General features: G+C 41.7%; 1 protein-coding gene and 1 non-coding gene across 3 annotated transcripts in view; both read right to left on the reverse strand.

The window, feature by feature from the left end:
- The window catches only part of TICRR (TOPBP1 interacting checkpoint and replication regulator), a 41,899-nt gene that overhangs the window by 22,888 nt on the left and 4,349 nt on the right, over window positions 1–14,662 (reverse strand). For both annotated transcript variants that reach the window (XM_046009882.1, XM_046009881.1), the window contains exons 2-8: window positions 13,689–13,965; window positions 12,097–12,332; window positions 10,734–10,968; window positions 9,722–9,851; window positions 5,108–5,247; window positions 3,927–4,145; window positions 923–1,074 (exon numbers count right to left, since the gene is read on the reverse strand). In XM_046009882.1, the coding sequence (XP_045865838.1) occupies window positions 923–1,074; window positions 3,927–4,145; window positions 5,108–5,247; window positions 9,722–9,851; window positions 10,734–10,968; window positions 12,097–12,332; window positions 13,689–13,965 (1,389 nt within the window). The remainder of the gene's footprint in view (window positions 1–922; window positions 1,075–3,926; window positions 4,146–5,107; window positions 5,248–9,721; window positions 9,852–10,733; window positions 10,969–12,096; window positions 12,333–13,688; window positions 13,966–14,662) is intronic.
- Window positions 7,495–7,658, reverse strand: LOC123945072. Its single transcript, XR_006818993.1, has one exon. It is a non-coding gene; the product is annotated as a U1 spliceosomal RNA (small nuclear RNA).

Raw genomic sequence — 14,662 nt, forward strand, 5'->3', positions numbered from 1 at the left:
CCTAGGTGGCTCAGTTGGTTGAGTGTCACCTTGGTTTCAGCTTAAGTCATGATCTCGGGGTTGTGGGATCAAGCCCCCCACTGGACTCTGCGCTTGACGCAGTCTCCTTGAGATTCCCTCTCTCTCCCTCTGCTTACATGTTCTATTTTAAATAAAGTCTTAAAAAAAATAGTTCTTTCTCCTTATCTTCAAAAGTAACATGGTAAAAAGTATTTGAGAGGAAGGGAACATGGATACAAGCCTGCAAATCTGACCTTTTTTTAAAAAAAGGATTCCATAGGGGTGTAGGGGTGCCTGGCTGGCTTAGTCAGTACAGCATCTAACTCTTGATCTCAGGGTTATGAGTTCAAGCCCCATGTTGGGCTTGGAGCCTACAATCAATCAATCAATAAAATTAAATAAATAAATACAGACATATATAAATAAGGACCATAAGCAACTCCTATCCACTTGAGAGGAGCCTGGCTTTTACCACTATCCATGAATAAAGACAATGATAGCATGGTCTAAACCAGTGGTTGGCAACACTCCCTGTGCATAAGAATCATCTAGCAAGCTTTTTATAAGTACATATACCCAGGAACAAGCCTCAGTTGGTCTTGAGGAAGCCAGGTATCAGCATTAAAAAAAAAATGTTCCAGGTGAATCTGGGTAAGAACCACCAGCTTAATTCATGCAGCTAACGTGCAGTTCAGGATAGAGATTCCATTAGAAAAGAGGTACGTGTCATTTCCACTACCCTCACTTGGCCTACTTCCTGGGTTTCTGCCTTACCAGTTCACCATGTCCACCTTCCAAGGTCTGGAATTATGTTCACCCCCTTGCTTATCTTACTTGTGAATCACACACCATGGAAGAGTCATTTCCCTACACATACGGCCAAACCCGCCAACAAGCATCCAACCACCCCATACTCTCTTACTTCTAATTCCTTGGTGCCTTTGGATTTTAGGAATGCTTTAATGGTTGAGATCATATTCTGAGCGCATGAATGCAACGTGTTTTCTCCTGTGGCCACAGTCTTTTGGTAATTTTCATGTATGTAAGACAGGAGCTCCTCTTCAGTTTTAAAATCTATGAAAAAAAATCAAATTGATCATCACATTTAGCTGAAGTTATTGTACTGTTTAAGTCAGTGGTCAACTGGGAATTTTTGCCTCCCAGGGAACATATGACTGTGTTTGGGTTGCCAGCCTGGTGGGGATCTAGTGGGCAGAGGCCAGGGATGTTCTAAAAATCCTACAGCACAAAGGACAGCCCCTATAAGAGATTATCCCACCCAAAATGTCAACAGCGTGGAGGCTGAGAAACTGCAGAGATGGTCATTTTAAAGCTTTGCAAATCAAATGTGCATGTTATAAATTTAAGGATAACCATTATGGAAAATAAACTATAGGGGCGCCAGGCTGGCTCATTCAGTGGAGCATGTAACTCTTGATCTCAGGGTTGTGAGTTCAAGCTCCACGTTGGGTGTAGACTACTTAAAAATAAAATCTTAAAAAAGCAAAACAGGGGCACGTGGGTGGCTCAGTCGTTAAGTGTCTGCTTTTGGCTCAGGTCAAGATCCTGGCTGGAATCCTGGGATTGAACCCCACATCAGGCTCCCTGCTGAGCAGGGAGCCTGCTTCTCCCTCTCCCACTCCCCCTGCTTGTGTTCCCCTTTCTCACTGTCTCTTCTTTCTCTGTCAAATAAATAAATAAAATCTAAAAAAAAAACAAAACAAAAAATGCAAAACCAACAGAACTATATAACTTCCAAACCTAGCAGAAAGGAAAAAGAGGAATAAACAGAACTTGATTAATCTCAAAGTCTGCTAGCAAGGAAAAAATAAAAACTATAGAAAGCACAAAATAAGACACTAAAAAACTTCTAGGCTTATCAGTAATTATAAACATTTATTTTACAAATGTGCTTGCGGAGTAAAAGAAACTATCAGATTGGATTAAAAAATTCCCTCCCATTACAGATGTCAGAAAATATTTAGAATTAAGTATCAATGAAAACAGAATATGACAAATTTGTATTATGCAGTTAAACTTAAAGGAAAATTCAGACTTAAATAATCCCTTAAAGAAAAAAAATTAGGGGCACCTGGGTGGCCCAGTTAGTTAAGTGTCTCCTGGGGTCCTGGGATCAAGCCCCATATTGGGCTCCCTGCTCAGCAGGAAGCGTTTTCTCCCTCTGCCCTTCCCCCTGTTCATGTTTACGCTCTCTCTCTGCACCCCCCACAATAAATAAAATCTTAAAAAAAAAAAAAATACATAAAAACCAGGGGCACCTGGGTGGCTCAGTGGGTTAAGCCTCTGCCTCTGGCTTAGGTCATGATCTCAGGGTCCTGGGATCGAGCCCCGCATCAGGCTCTCTGCTCAGCAGGGAATCTGCTTCCCCCCCTCTCTCTGCCTGCTGCTCTGCCTACTTGTGATCTCTCTCTTTGTGTCAAATAAATAAATCTTAAAAAATAATAATAATAAAAACCAATCAGCTAAGGGTCCAACACAAGAAATAACATGAGAGTAAACCCCAAAAATAGAGGCAATAAGAAAGATAGGAACAAAAATGAATAGGAAGGAAAAGAAAAAAAAAAAGAAATGAGAGGTCAACAGAAACAAAACAATGATTCTCTGAAAACCCAAATCCAGAAACCTATAGTAAGTGTGAGCCAGTTTAAATGGGAGAAAGCATAAATAAGCAACATTAGAATGAAAAAATCTAGAGCAGAAATTTAAAACACTAGTAAGAGGTAAGGTTGAAGTTCATTTTCTCCATAAAGATACCCACTTGTTCCCACACCATTTGTTGAAAAGATTATCCTTTGCCCTCTGAATTACTGGGGCACCTTTGTCAAAAACCTGTGTTCCACTATCGGGCAGGTCTATCTCTGCTCAGAATCTAATCCAGAAACTGTTAATAACACATAGTCTTGAATGCTGTTAATTTTGCTCTCTCCTGAATGAACCATCCACATTCTTGAATACTTTTACTAGCTCATTAAAGACATTCTGCCTCATTCAGACTGATGATCATCTATGAATCTAACATTCCACAGGCCAAAAAAAAAAAAAAAAAAAACAACACTTTAAGGAGAATTTATTTATTTATTCCAGAATTCTCAAAAGAAATCAAAGGTAACATTATGCAGTTGTTGCCCGAAGTTCCTAAGCTATCTTTACAGCTCTCCCACAGGACTGGCTCTAAATGTGCCCTGAGAAGGAGAAACCTACTGCAATTCTATCCCTTCTTTAGAAAAGAAAGAAAGAATGGCAAAATTAGTATTACTGGACGAAATTCTTCTGCCCAACTCTGAAAGACCTCAATACCCTAGATCGCTCCCAAAGCCTTCCCCTTCCCCTTGTTCCTCCATGCAGAAAGCTTCTTTAACCACTTATCGTATGGCTGTGCCCTGGCCCTTCTTGTGACTTTGCTTAGGCCAGTCCCCATCTAGCATGCTCTCTCTTACCCTGCTGCCATCTCAACTCTGCTCGCCCCTCAGCATCCAGCCTGGGCTTCCCCTGGCTCCCGAGGAGCCTTCTCAGCCTATTCCAGCCCAAGGCTGCCCTTTCCGTTCTCCGCTCTTCTCATGTCTTTAGTTTCCCGATGAGCAAGTCCTTCCTCTTGGAGATTCCTGGCTCTCTTATGTATTAGGCTGCCTTAGTGCACTGTGTATTTTATAAGTGTGTGTGTGTGTGTGTGTGTGTGTGTGCATCTGAATATATGAACTGTTACCATCTTTGCGGTTGGATCATAATCTGAGACCAGGACACGATCTTCTTTTTATTGTGTTCCCTGTAACACACTTTGAGGAATGCAGCCGATATCTGATAAATGTTCGTTAATTGAGGGATAGAATTAAAACTTATCAGAATCTGAGGGTATGAAAGAGTCAACCTGGCCTTAGACACCAAAAGGCTATGGAACTGAGGAATACCTTTAGGTTTAGAGCTTCGTAGTGTCCTTCCTCGGTTTTCCCATTTATCTGCTGTCCTCCCACCGGCCGCCCTTGGGACGCCCTTTTCCCCGGCCGCCTCTGGACCACCGTCAGGACACAGCTTCTGCGCCTTCACGTTCAACCTCGCCACGTTCAGCATCTTCAGGGAGCGGCACATGGTGCTCATCTTCCGCCGCACAGGAGTCCGAGGGACCCCTCCTTCCAAGACAATAGCGTGCAGAGAAAAGGAAAACAGCTTTCACTTATGCTGACTTAGGAACCACTTTAAGTCAGACGAAGCATTCTGTGACAAAGTACAAAGTGTAGCCCTTTGGTGGTTCGTGCATCTCTCTGTGCCTCCAGCCCGGAGTAGAGAGAAAGCTCTTCTTTAAACTGAATTTTAGGAACAAAACATCACAACAGGACCCGATGATTTTTAGTAAGGCCAGTGCCAGACCCATTTGGTGTTCCCCGATGGTCAGAGTTGCGACGTAACTCTCCCGAAAGCTACTCTCTCCCACTTTTTGGTACAGTCACTTGTTCCTGACAACTTATTCTAAGGAAGGCACTCAAAAAATAAATCACCTGCATCATGTACACTCTAGTATTTATAATGATGAAAACTGAAAATCTCTTGGACAACGTAAGATTTTTGTAAATTTTGTGAAACGATGAGGCAGAATAGTAACTGAAAAGGCAAGGAAGCAGAAGACTAAGTGTTTATAAGCAGCACACAAAGCTGTATTTGTATTTCTATCGTAACTAAGAATAGAAACGGTTTATTAAGAAAGTAGGATTGTGGGCAATTTTTAAACATACTTTTTTTTTTTTTTTTAAAGATTTTATTTATTTATTTGACAGGCAGAGATCACAGGTAGGCAGAGAGACAGGCAGACAGGAAGGGAAGCAGGCTCCCTGCTGAGCAGAGAGTCCAATGCAGGGCTCAATCCCAGGACTCTGGGATCATGACCTGAGCCGAAGGCAGAGGCTTTAACCCACTGAGCCACCCAGGTGCCCCTAAACATCACTTTTTAAACTAATGTCATCTTTTTCAAATTTGAATATAAGAACTTGTCCTTTTCTTATTCAGTTACCATTTCAACCTCATTTTAGGGGATGGCAATCTTTTAAAACATACACGCTCAAACAAGACTGCCTCAAGAAACAGTCGATATGCTTACGTTTCTTTTTGCTGTCTTCCTGATTGGACACAGCGGATTCTTCCCGAGACTTCCTCTGGTAGAGCTTGGACAGGCAACACGTTAACTCGCTTTCAGTTTTGGAAGACTCTTCCTTATCAGATGAGGCAGACTGTAGTAACCTGTGAACAAAGCAAGAGGTCTAGGATAAAGCTGAAATTCTGGTTTTTCCAAAACGCTGTAACAACAAAATTCATTATCCTTTTAAAAGCTAATCAAAAGATGTCTGCCCAAGAAGGCTTCAAAAATATTTTTTGCTCAGAAGGAAAAATATCCCTCTCTTCTCACAATTTAAACACTTACACCAGAAGATACGAGAGAAACATGCAGGAGACCCCCCCATAGCCCCCCCACAGCTCTCAGAAGAAACCAACCCATGCAACAGACTTAATAATCACACTTGTAGACTCCAAAACTGTGACACAATAAATGTATGTTGTTTAAGCCCCTCAAAAAAACTAAAAACAAAAAAATACACCAAAAAAACCGCTCAGAAACCGAAGCTACCTGATCACAAAACCATTAATCATGACGCACAGGACCGACATACTACCAAGATTCTTCACGTCCTAGGGTACATGCAGGCAACTACCCCGTAGTTATTTTTTACTCAGTGTCAATAAGTGTAAGACGGTGTAACAGAACATTGTCACAGTGACCCCTAAATCATTCTTTCACATCGTAGTAAACTGATCTGGGATTGTGAGAAGGGGATGAAGCGGGCCAGAGCGGGTGATCACGTACCCAATGCTCTTCTGCCTAGGTCTACGTGTCAGTCACTAAGCAAACCAAGAACATGGCGACACCTTCAAAATGCATTACTTGTATTTCACTGTCCTCCATTATTTGATATTATCTAATTTAAAGTAGGAGGAAGTTATGGCGATGGGCGTTGAATCTGCTGGGGGTCTCAGCTTCACACACGTAGCACGTCTAAAGCAGACAAATTCTCCCCCAAGTGTGCTGGGATAGCCTTTCACTGAGGGGAGGGTTGGTTTTTCTGTTAATTTAGAACTTATGAACCTTTCAAATACACAGTAGAGAAAGCATTATTAGCTATGTACATCCCAGCAAGATTAAATGTCTGCTAATGTTTTACCCTATCTACTTCAGATTTTTTTTTAATATTTTATTTATTTATTTGACAGACAGAGATCACAAGTAGGCAGAGAGGCAGGCAGAGAGAGAGGAGGAAGCAGGCTCCCTGCTGAGCAGAGAGCCCGATGTGGGGCTCGATCCCAGGACCCTGAGACCATGACTTGAGCCAAAGACAGAGGCTTAACCCACTGAGCCACCCAGGTGCCCCTACTTCAGATTTTTTTAATGAAATTAAGCATTATAGACACAAAAAAACCCCACTCTATCTTTTCCCATCCCTTCCTTCCAGAGGTATTCCTAGGCCTGCGTTTATTTATAGACATACATATGTATGGAAACCAACATAAATTGCTATTATATACATTCTATGTTTTTAAAAATATCATACATCACACCCATCCCTCTGCACTTTTTTGTCCGTACGCAACATAGTTTTCACGAGCATATAAGTAGTTCTAGCCTACTCAGTTTCACTAGTCTGTAATAGACCCTTGTATAATTATACCAGTTTGTTTCTCCATTTCCCCACTGAGACACAGCTGATTCTTTCCACTTTTTCACTTTTAATGACTGGCAGTGAGCAATCGAGTGTAGCTCTCATGTTTGTGCAGAAACTTCTCTAATGTAGACACGTGTAAGTGCAATTGCTCGCTGTCAGTAAGCTTCTGCTTTACTAGGAATACAAGCTGCTCTCTGAAATGATTGTAACCATTTATGATTCTATCGTCTGAAGTGTTCCCATTTTCCCTCGTGCTAGATTGGATTTATGGACTTAGGACAATCTACTGGTATAAAATAGAATCTTGCAGGTTTTTTCTTATTGTGGTTTTCATTTCCATTTGAGCATCATTTTTTTTTTTTAAGTAAGCTCTATGCCCAATGTGGAGCTTGAACTCGGGACCCTGAGATCCAGTCACCTGCTCCCCGGACTGCGCCGGCCAACTGTCCCGGCTGTTTAGCTTTTCAAATTACTGCTCTGTCAGATTTCATTGCGTGAACTGCTTGATTGCATTCTTTGCCCAATTGCTTGTCTTTTCCTTGTTGATTTCTAGGAGCTCTGTACTAATTTAGATACTAATTCTTTGCTAGTTGTATGGAGTACAGCCACCCAGGCCTATGACCAGTCCTTTTCATCATATAGAAAATTTTAAGTTATAGTCATCTATTTTCATTCATGGTTTGAATGCTTGAGGTTTTATGCAAAGATCCATTCCCAGCCTCAACTACTCATTTTCCCTTCTTACAATTTTACTTTATTTATTTACTTTTTATAGGGGAAAGCGTGAACGCAGTCCCCCACTACCACAAATTATGCAGTCGAGTTTCCCACATTTGGGGAAATCACAGGGGTCAGCGCATCCGGAGTGCCATGGATAAGGCTTGCCCTGGGAAAACCACTTTCGTGATCATGGTATCTCCCCTGCCAGGTAAGTATCCTTCTTACAATTTTAAAGCTTTACTTTTCACATTTGTTTTTAAAATTTTATTAGGAATGTATCATTGTGTATGCTGTGAAGTAGAAATCTAATTTTAATCTCTTTTTCTTCTAGAGAGCCAACTGCCACACCACCATTTATTGAACAGTCTGTTCTTTCCCAGATTTATAATTCTGCCTCTGTCATATGCTGAGCTCCCATACAGGTGTGGGTCATTTTGGGGGCACTTTACTGTTGCACGGGTCTCTCTGTCAATCATTGTACCCAGCCCATGGTGCCTTACTCACTAGCCCTTTATGGTGAACATTACTTTCTTATAAGGGAAAGTGCACCTGTTCCATCTTGGCCCTTTTGAACTGTACCATATTCATGAATCAGAAAACTCGTTATTAAGTCAATTCTTCCCAGACTGACCTACAGACTCAGTGCACTGTTGGTGAAAAATCCCAGCAAGCTTTTCTGGTGGAAATTAACAGATTGATTCCATAATTTACATGGAAATGCAAAGGATCTAGAATAGTCAAAGTAATTCTGAAAATAAAGCAAAACAAAGTTGAGAGGACTAAGACAACCTGATTTTACTACTCAAGACAATGTGATATTAACACACTGTCTGGACCAGATTCTTTTCAGAAATAGATCTAGAGGATGGTGGCCAACTGATTTCGACAAAGCTGCCATAGTAACTCAGTCAGAAAAAGACTATCTTTTAACAAATAGTGCTGGAACAACTGGTTATCTCTATGGCAAAAGTAAACCTTAGCTTTACCTCTTAATACTATTTTGAATTTCTTCTATATCTCTTACATTTTTTTTTTTTGAGGATTTATTTCTTTACTTGAGAGAGCGAGAGAGAGAGATTGTGGGGGGTGGGGGGCGCAGGCAGAGGCAGAGAGACTCTTAAGCAGACTCCCTGCTGAGCACAGAACCTGATGTAGGGCTCAATCCCAAGACCCTGAGATTATGACCTGAGCCGAAACCAAGAATCGTAGTCTATACTGAGCCCCGGGCATCCCTCTTTTACATTTCTAATGTGGTTGTGTCTGGGTGGCTCAGTTGATTAGGCGTCTGCCTTTGGCTCAGGTCATGATCCCAGGATCTTGGGATCGAGCCCCAAATCGGGTTCCCTGCCCAATGGGGAGCCTGCTTTCCCCCCTCCCTCTGCCTGCCACTCCTCCTGCTTATGCTCTATCTCACATAAATAAAATATTATTTTAAAAAAACTGATTTTGCTATAGATAATTCTATTTTATCTGGCTTCTCAAAAAATCACTTTATGTTTGTTGATTTTTTTTTTTCTGTGATTCATGTTTGTTCTTATCTTTTATTACTGTCTTATTTTGGGGGTTTACTCCCTTGTGTTACTTCCTGTACTGAACCCTTAATTAACTGATTTTTAGCTCTTCTTCCTTAAAAGATAAGTTCTATGAATCTTCCTTGAAGTATACTTAGCTGCATTAACCAAATGTTATTTTTCATTTTTACTGAGCTTTAATACTAAATATTTTGACTTCCATGAGTGCATTTTTACTTTTTCCGATTTTTTTTTTTTATCATGGCAAAATATACATGCCATGAATATAACATCCTAACTACTTTCGAGTACAAAATTCAGGGGTATTAAGTTGATTTATAATTAAGCTACCATCAATCACCTCCATCCATCTCCGAACTCTCTTCATCTTATAAACCTGAAACTCTATGACCATTTAAAAATGCTCTCCATTGGGGTGCCTGGGTGGCTCAGTGGGTTAAAGCATCTGCCTTCAGCTCAGGTCATGATCCCAGAGTCCTAGGATCAAGCCCCGTATCCGGCTCTCTGCTCTGCAGAGAGCCTGCTTCCTCCTCTCTCTCTGCCTATGTCCCTGCCTACCTGTGATCTCTGTCTGTCAAATAAATAAGTAAAATCTTTAAAAAAAAAATGCTCTCCATTTTCACATAGTTTTTAATATTATGGGACTATACTAAGAAAATGTGGTATGCTACACAAACCAATCCATACGTAGAGAGAAGTGAGAGCTGATTTCATCAGTCAATATCCAGAGAAATAAAAAAGGTTTACCCAAATGACTCCATCAAACTTGAACTGGCACCACTAAGGTTAGAACTAGGAAACCACTTCTCCACAACAGCTGCACTCCAGGGACCGGTGCGGCCAAGTTCCTGCTGGGCCCACTCTGGAACAGGAGCAGCTATGGGGACAGGAGCAGTGATGGGAGAGGAAGGAAAGAAAGAGAGGCATTAGGCCCAAAGTGGAAGCACTTGTTCCTCCCGTGGACAGGTGGCATTCTGACACAGGACACACAAAGTCACATCATTAACAACATTCTTTCGTCCACATCACCAGTTCCAATGGGCCTATGCTGTCTGTGAAAAATGCTACCCAGCAATATATAAACGCAGGCTAGCTTGCAGTTCCTCAAACACCCCAGACACACGCCCTTCTCAGAGTCTTGGTGCTTGAGTTGCCTCTATCAGCAACGTTCTTCTTGTATCTGCAACCCTCCCACCCCTTACACTCCCCATTCCTTTTTTCCTGCTTTATTACAATGGCACTTATCTCTTTCAAACATACTATGCAACCTCCTTATTTATTGTCTTGTTTCCCTTGACCAGACAGTATACTAAGAACAGAGACTTCTATTTTGTTCTCTGACACATTGCCATTACTTAGTACAGCGCCTACCACAGCAGCCACTCAATAAATCTGTGGAATAAATATCAAATTGATTATATTTCTATCCACCTAGCATAAATAGAGTTTGTATTGTGTTAGTAACAATGCAACAGACTGGAAGGTAGACAGAATTACAATAGTTTTGTATTGTCTTCATTAAATATATTAATACAAGTTTCACCTTATACCTTTGATTTCAAAGCAGTTTCACAGAAGTGCTTTAGGATTTCTATAAATAATACTGATTTAAATTGCCTGAAGTACTGTAGCTTACTTTTATCTGTTTTATAATAGATATTGGGGTTCACAAAAAGCACAGTGAAAAAATATTCTGACAGTGGAAAAAACTATAAACCCACTGCCCAGGAGTATGTTAGTTATTGGTTCAGAAGCTTACCGCAGGTAACAGGATCTTCAAGTGGACTGCGAGCCTGATTCAAGACACTATCCATAACCTCAGAAACAAGGGAAGCTGTATCCTGGGGGCTCTCTACCACAACTGTTTGGAGAAAAGGTCTTTGAAATTCAGCCTCCTTAGTGCGGAACACGGTGAGAACTGTAGCATCGGTGGAGAGGGGAGAAATAACTCCTGTGATGGGGGGCCAGCCTTCGCCAAGGTCCACACTGGCAACCTACGTCAGAAGTTCTAATTAGTTAAGAATGTTGTCCTATGGCTAAAGAAGAATGTAGCTTAGTAAAAGACAGACTGATAGTTTCTCCTGATGATTATTATTAGAAAAATGAGAACTGTGGAAAAGACAGGCTGGATGGGTATAAGTGCTAGAATTGAATTTAGTGACCTTATAACCTTAATCTCTCAATTTACAAATAAGAAAAAGCTAAGGTTCCCAGGAATATTTACTAAGCACTTAACAATGAGATTATAACTCACCAAGTCCTCAAAACTGAGGACCTCACATTACTCTGAGGTAAAAATGATTATTATCTCCCTTTTACAGAGGAGGAATTAAGGCTGAGAAATAAGTAACCTGCTTAAGGTTACCCAGGTAGTAAGATGCAGAAGCCAAGAGCACATGAATTCTTATGTGAAAACCCATGCTCTTAACCCAATACTACCACTTAAGGGAATTATTCAGATCACACGGTTGGGTAGAAGAGCTGAGACCCAATTCAGACTGCCTAACTCCTGACCCAGTGCTCTATCAGAAAACACCACTCTTAGAACACCGATTCAGAGATTATACAGCTTTTCTTTAAGTGTCTGACAATGGGATCCAGAAGATGGAAGCCTTCTGATGTAGCAAAGGCAAAACACAAAGTGAGGTGAGAAATGTGCTCATCGTTTAAAAATAACCATCACCTTTCAATCAAATCTGGATAAATATGTATTTTTCAGAAGACATTTCTAATTTTGTGTAACTACTGAACACTATTACAATCTAAAGTTACAGTGCAGGGCTTTTAAAAAATGATATTGATTATATAAAGTTAATAAATATATAACAGAATGCTTACAAAATAACTAGAAACCAGGCATTACTTCACCACCCTAAATTAATACTTATATTCCATTCGGCCCACTGCCTTTTTTCCCCATGTGACTATAATTTAACTTAATCGGGATCAAGGTACAAGCAGTTTTATAAACTGTTTCGTCACTAAAGAGCACTGTCGTGATGCTACATGTGTCACTGAAACCACGCCGTGTAGAACATTCCTCGGCACTTCATAAACACACGAATTTCACCTCACCAGTGTGGTTTCAGACAAGAGGGACTGAGCATGCGCCAGGTACCTACCAGGTATAACTCTTCAGCAGTCAGCCTGCTTACCAGCTGCTGGAATAACACCCTCTGAGTTGACCTGTTCTCCGGACTTTGTAGCATCCAGCTCTCGGTGCCCAAAGTGCTGCTCGCTGGGAGAGACCACTGGCTTGCCGTGCCTTTCAGAAAAATTCTGACTGCTTTCTGGAAATGTCTCTGATGCATGGCCAGGGGCTCTAGGGTGACTGTCCATGTTTCTTGAGTCTCTTTGCCTGTTAGAGATAAGGAATATTAAAATTCTAATGTCATCGTTACTAAAAATAGATTTAATAGCAAGAAGAAAAAAAAATGAGATTGTCAGTGTGGTACTGGTATTGTCCCTTCACGGTTCAGTCCTCATCCCACTGCCGACAGGCTAGCAGAGCGAGTGCGTTTCGTTCTACAGGAAGAGCTACATATGAACAGAATCACAAGGGTCCAACTGAGTGTCAGAAATTCTCATGCCTTAGAAATAATCATGCCTTAGAAGTACTGAAGCAATACTCAAGACTTACAAAAAAAGACAACATAGCTTATATCCGTAAAATAGAGGATATCCCATCATAGGAGAATGTTGAATTCTAAAGATTATGTATGACAAAACTACTGAAATAAAACTACTCTTGGGGCGCCTGGGTGGCTCAATGGGTTGAGTCTCTGCCTTCGGCTCAGGTCATGATCTCAGGGTCCTGGGATCGAGACCGCCTCAGGCTCTCTGCTCGGCGGGGAGCCTGCTTCCCCCTCTCTCTATGGGTGCCTCTCTGCCTACTTGTGATCTGTCAAATAAATAAATAAAATCTTAAAAAAAAAACTACTCTTGAAATTTCCTTAAACTGCACACAATGTATGTAACATAGTTTTATGTTTCCATCTCTACAGAGTAGGACTTCTGTGTGGATACAGGATTCAGATGTGAGAGTCACTATATAGCAGATCATGCAGTGAACTTCTGAGGAGTCTAACATGCTGGCTCTTCCTGGTAAAAAAAAGCACCATTTTCAGAGGCGGGTGACAAATTTGTTATTCCTTCTCTCAATCATTGCATCCATTTATTATGGCCTTCCATTTATTAGTTCTTCTATGAGGCGGGAAATCTTACCACCCCTTTGCGTGGGCACCTGAACAGTATTATCCTTCTTTTCAACAGCTGGGAAATTCTTTAAAAATCACTCACTATTCTTTTTAAAGGGGAGCTGGCAGTTACCCGGTGTCCGTGTTTAACACTTCCCCGTGCTACCTGATTCTGCACAGATACCTTTTTTTTTTTTTAAGATTTTATTTATTTATTTGAGAAAGACAGAGAGTAAGAGAGCATGAGAGGGGAGAAGGTCAGAGGGAGAAGCAGACTCCCCATGGAGCTGGGAGCCCGATGCGGGACTCGATCCCAGGACTCCAGGATCATGACCTGAGCCGAAGGCAGTCGCTCCACCCAACGGAGCCACCCAGGCACTCTGCACAGACACCTTTTAATTACAAGCATTAATCGAGCGCCTAGGCTGTTGGAAAATCGAAAGTGAAAAGCACAGGCTTGCCTGGAAGAAATCAATGTACCTGAGACCATAACACTCCCCAAGAGAGTATTTGCTTACCTTCAACAGGGAGAAATAACGTTCCTTCCGTCCGTGGAAAGGAGGCTTCGTAGGCAGAATTATAGAGCAAACAGTTCAAAGTGGCATCAGGTGGCAGAGTTGAAATCCAGGAAGGCGGGGCAGATTGACTCGCCAGCTTTTTTTCACTACCAAGTAGCATTTCCCCAGCTTTAGTACAGTCCCGGCTGAAAGTTTCGGATGGTAAGATCGTGCCGCCAACAACGTGGAGCAGTTCACACACGGCCCAGTACCCGAGGTGGTCCGGGGAGTCCCACAACTAAAGCAAAAATGACAAAGAAACGCAGGGGGCTATAAATGAAGCATCCATGAATCAAGTTTGACGGGAGTGGGAGAAAGAAAAGCTGACATCTACATTAAAGGATCAAATTACTCGATTACGGTATTTATTAAGCCACAAACCAACGGCCAGTATCTCGTCACCACGCAGCCTGCTCTTACCACAGCCCTTGTCATCTCTTGCCTGGACTCACTGCACAGCCTCTCCCTCCTGGGTCCGGCCTCTCATGTTGCTCTCAGCATTCTCCCAGATCATGGATCTGATCGTGCTACTTCTCTAAAAGCTTTCAAGGACTTCCACTGCCTCCATGGTAGAGCAAGTCTTGGGCTTAGCCCAGCCCTAAGCAACCTTTCCAAACACATTAGCTTTCCCTCGCCCACCACTACCTTCCAGGCACACTGAACCATCCACTGTTTCCAGAACACGCTGTATTTTATCTTCCATGCTTTGGTTCATTCTGTTTCCTGTGCTTTCCCCCTTCTTCTCCAACTTGGGTAATCTAGCTCAAATCCTGCTTTCTCTGTAAAAGCCAGTCTTTATTTCCTCACATAAACAACTGTTCGTTCAACCTTTAGATGCCATGGATTAGTAAGACTTAATCTCTGTCTTCTAGAATCTTAAAGTTGGGGGTAGAGTAAGTAAAACCACAGCAACATGAAATATGCAGCTCAGCATC

The sequence above is a fragment of the Meles meles genome, chromosome 6 (assembly GCF_922984935.1).
Source record: "Meles meles chromosome 6, mMelMel3.1 paternal haplotype, whole genome shotgun sequence".
NCBI classification, from domain to species: Eukaryota; Metazoa; Chordata; class Mammalia; order Carnivora; family Mustelidae; genus Meles; species Meles meles.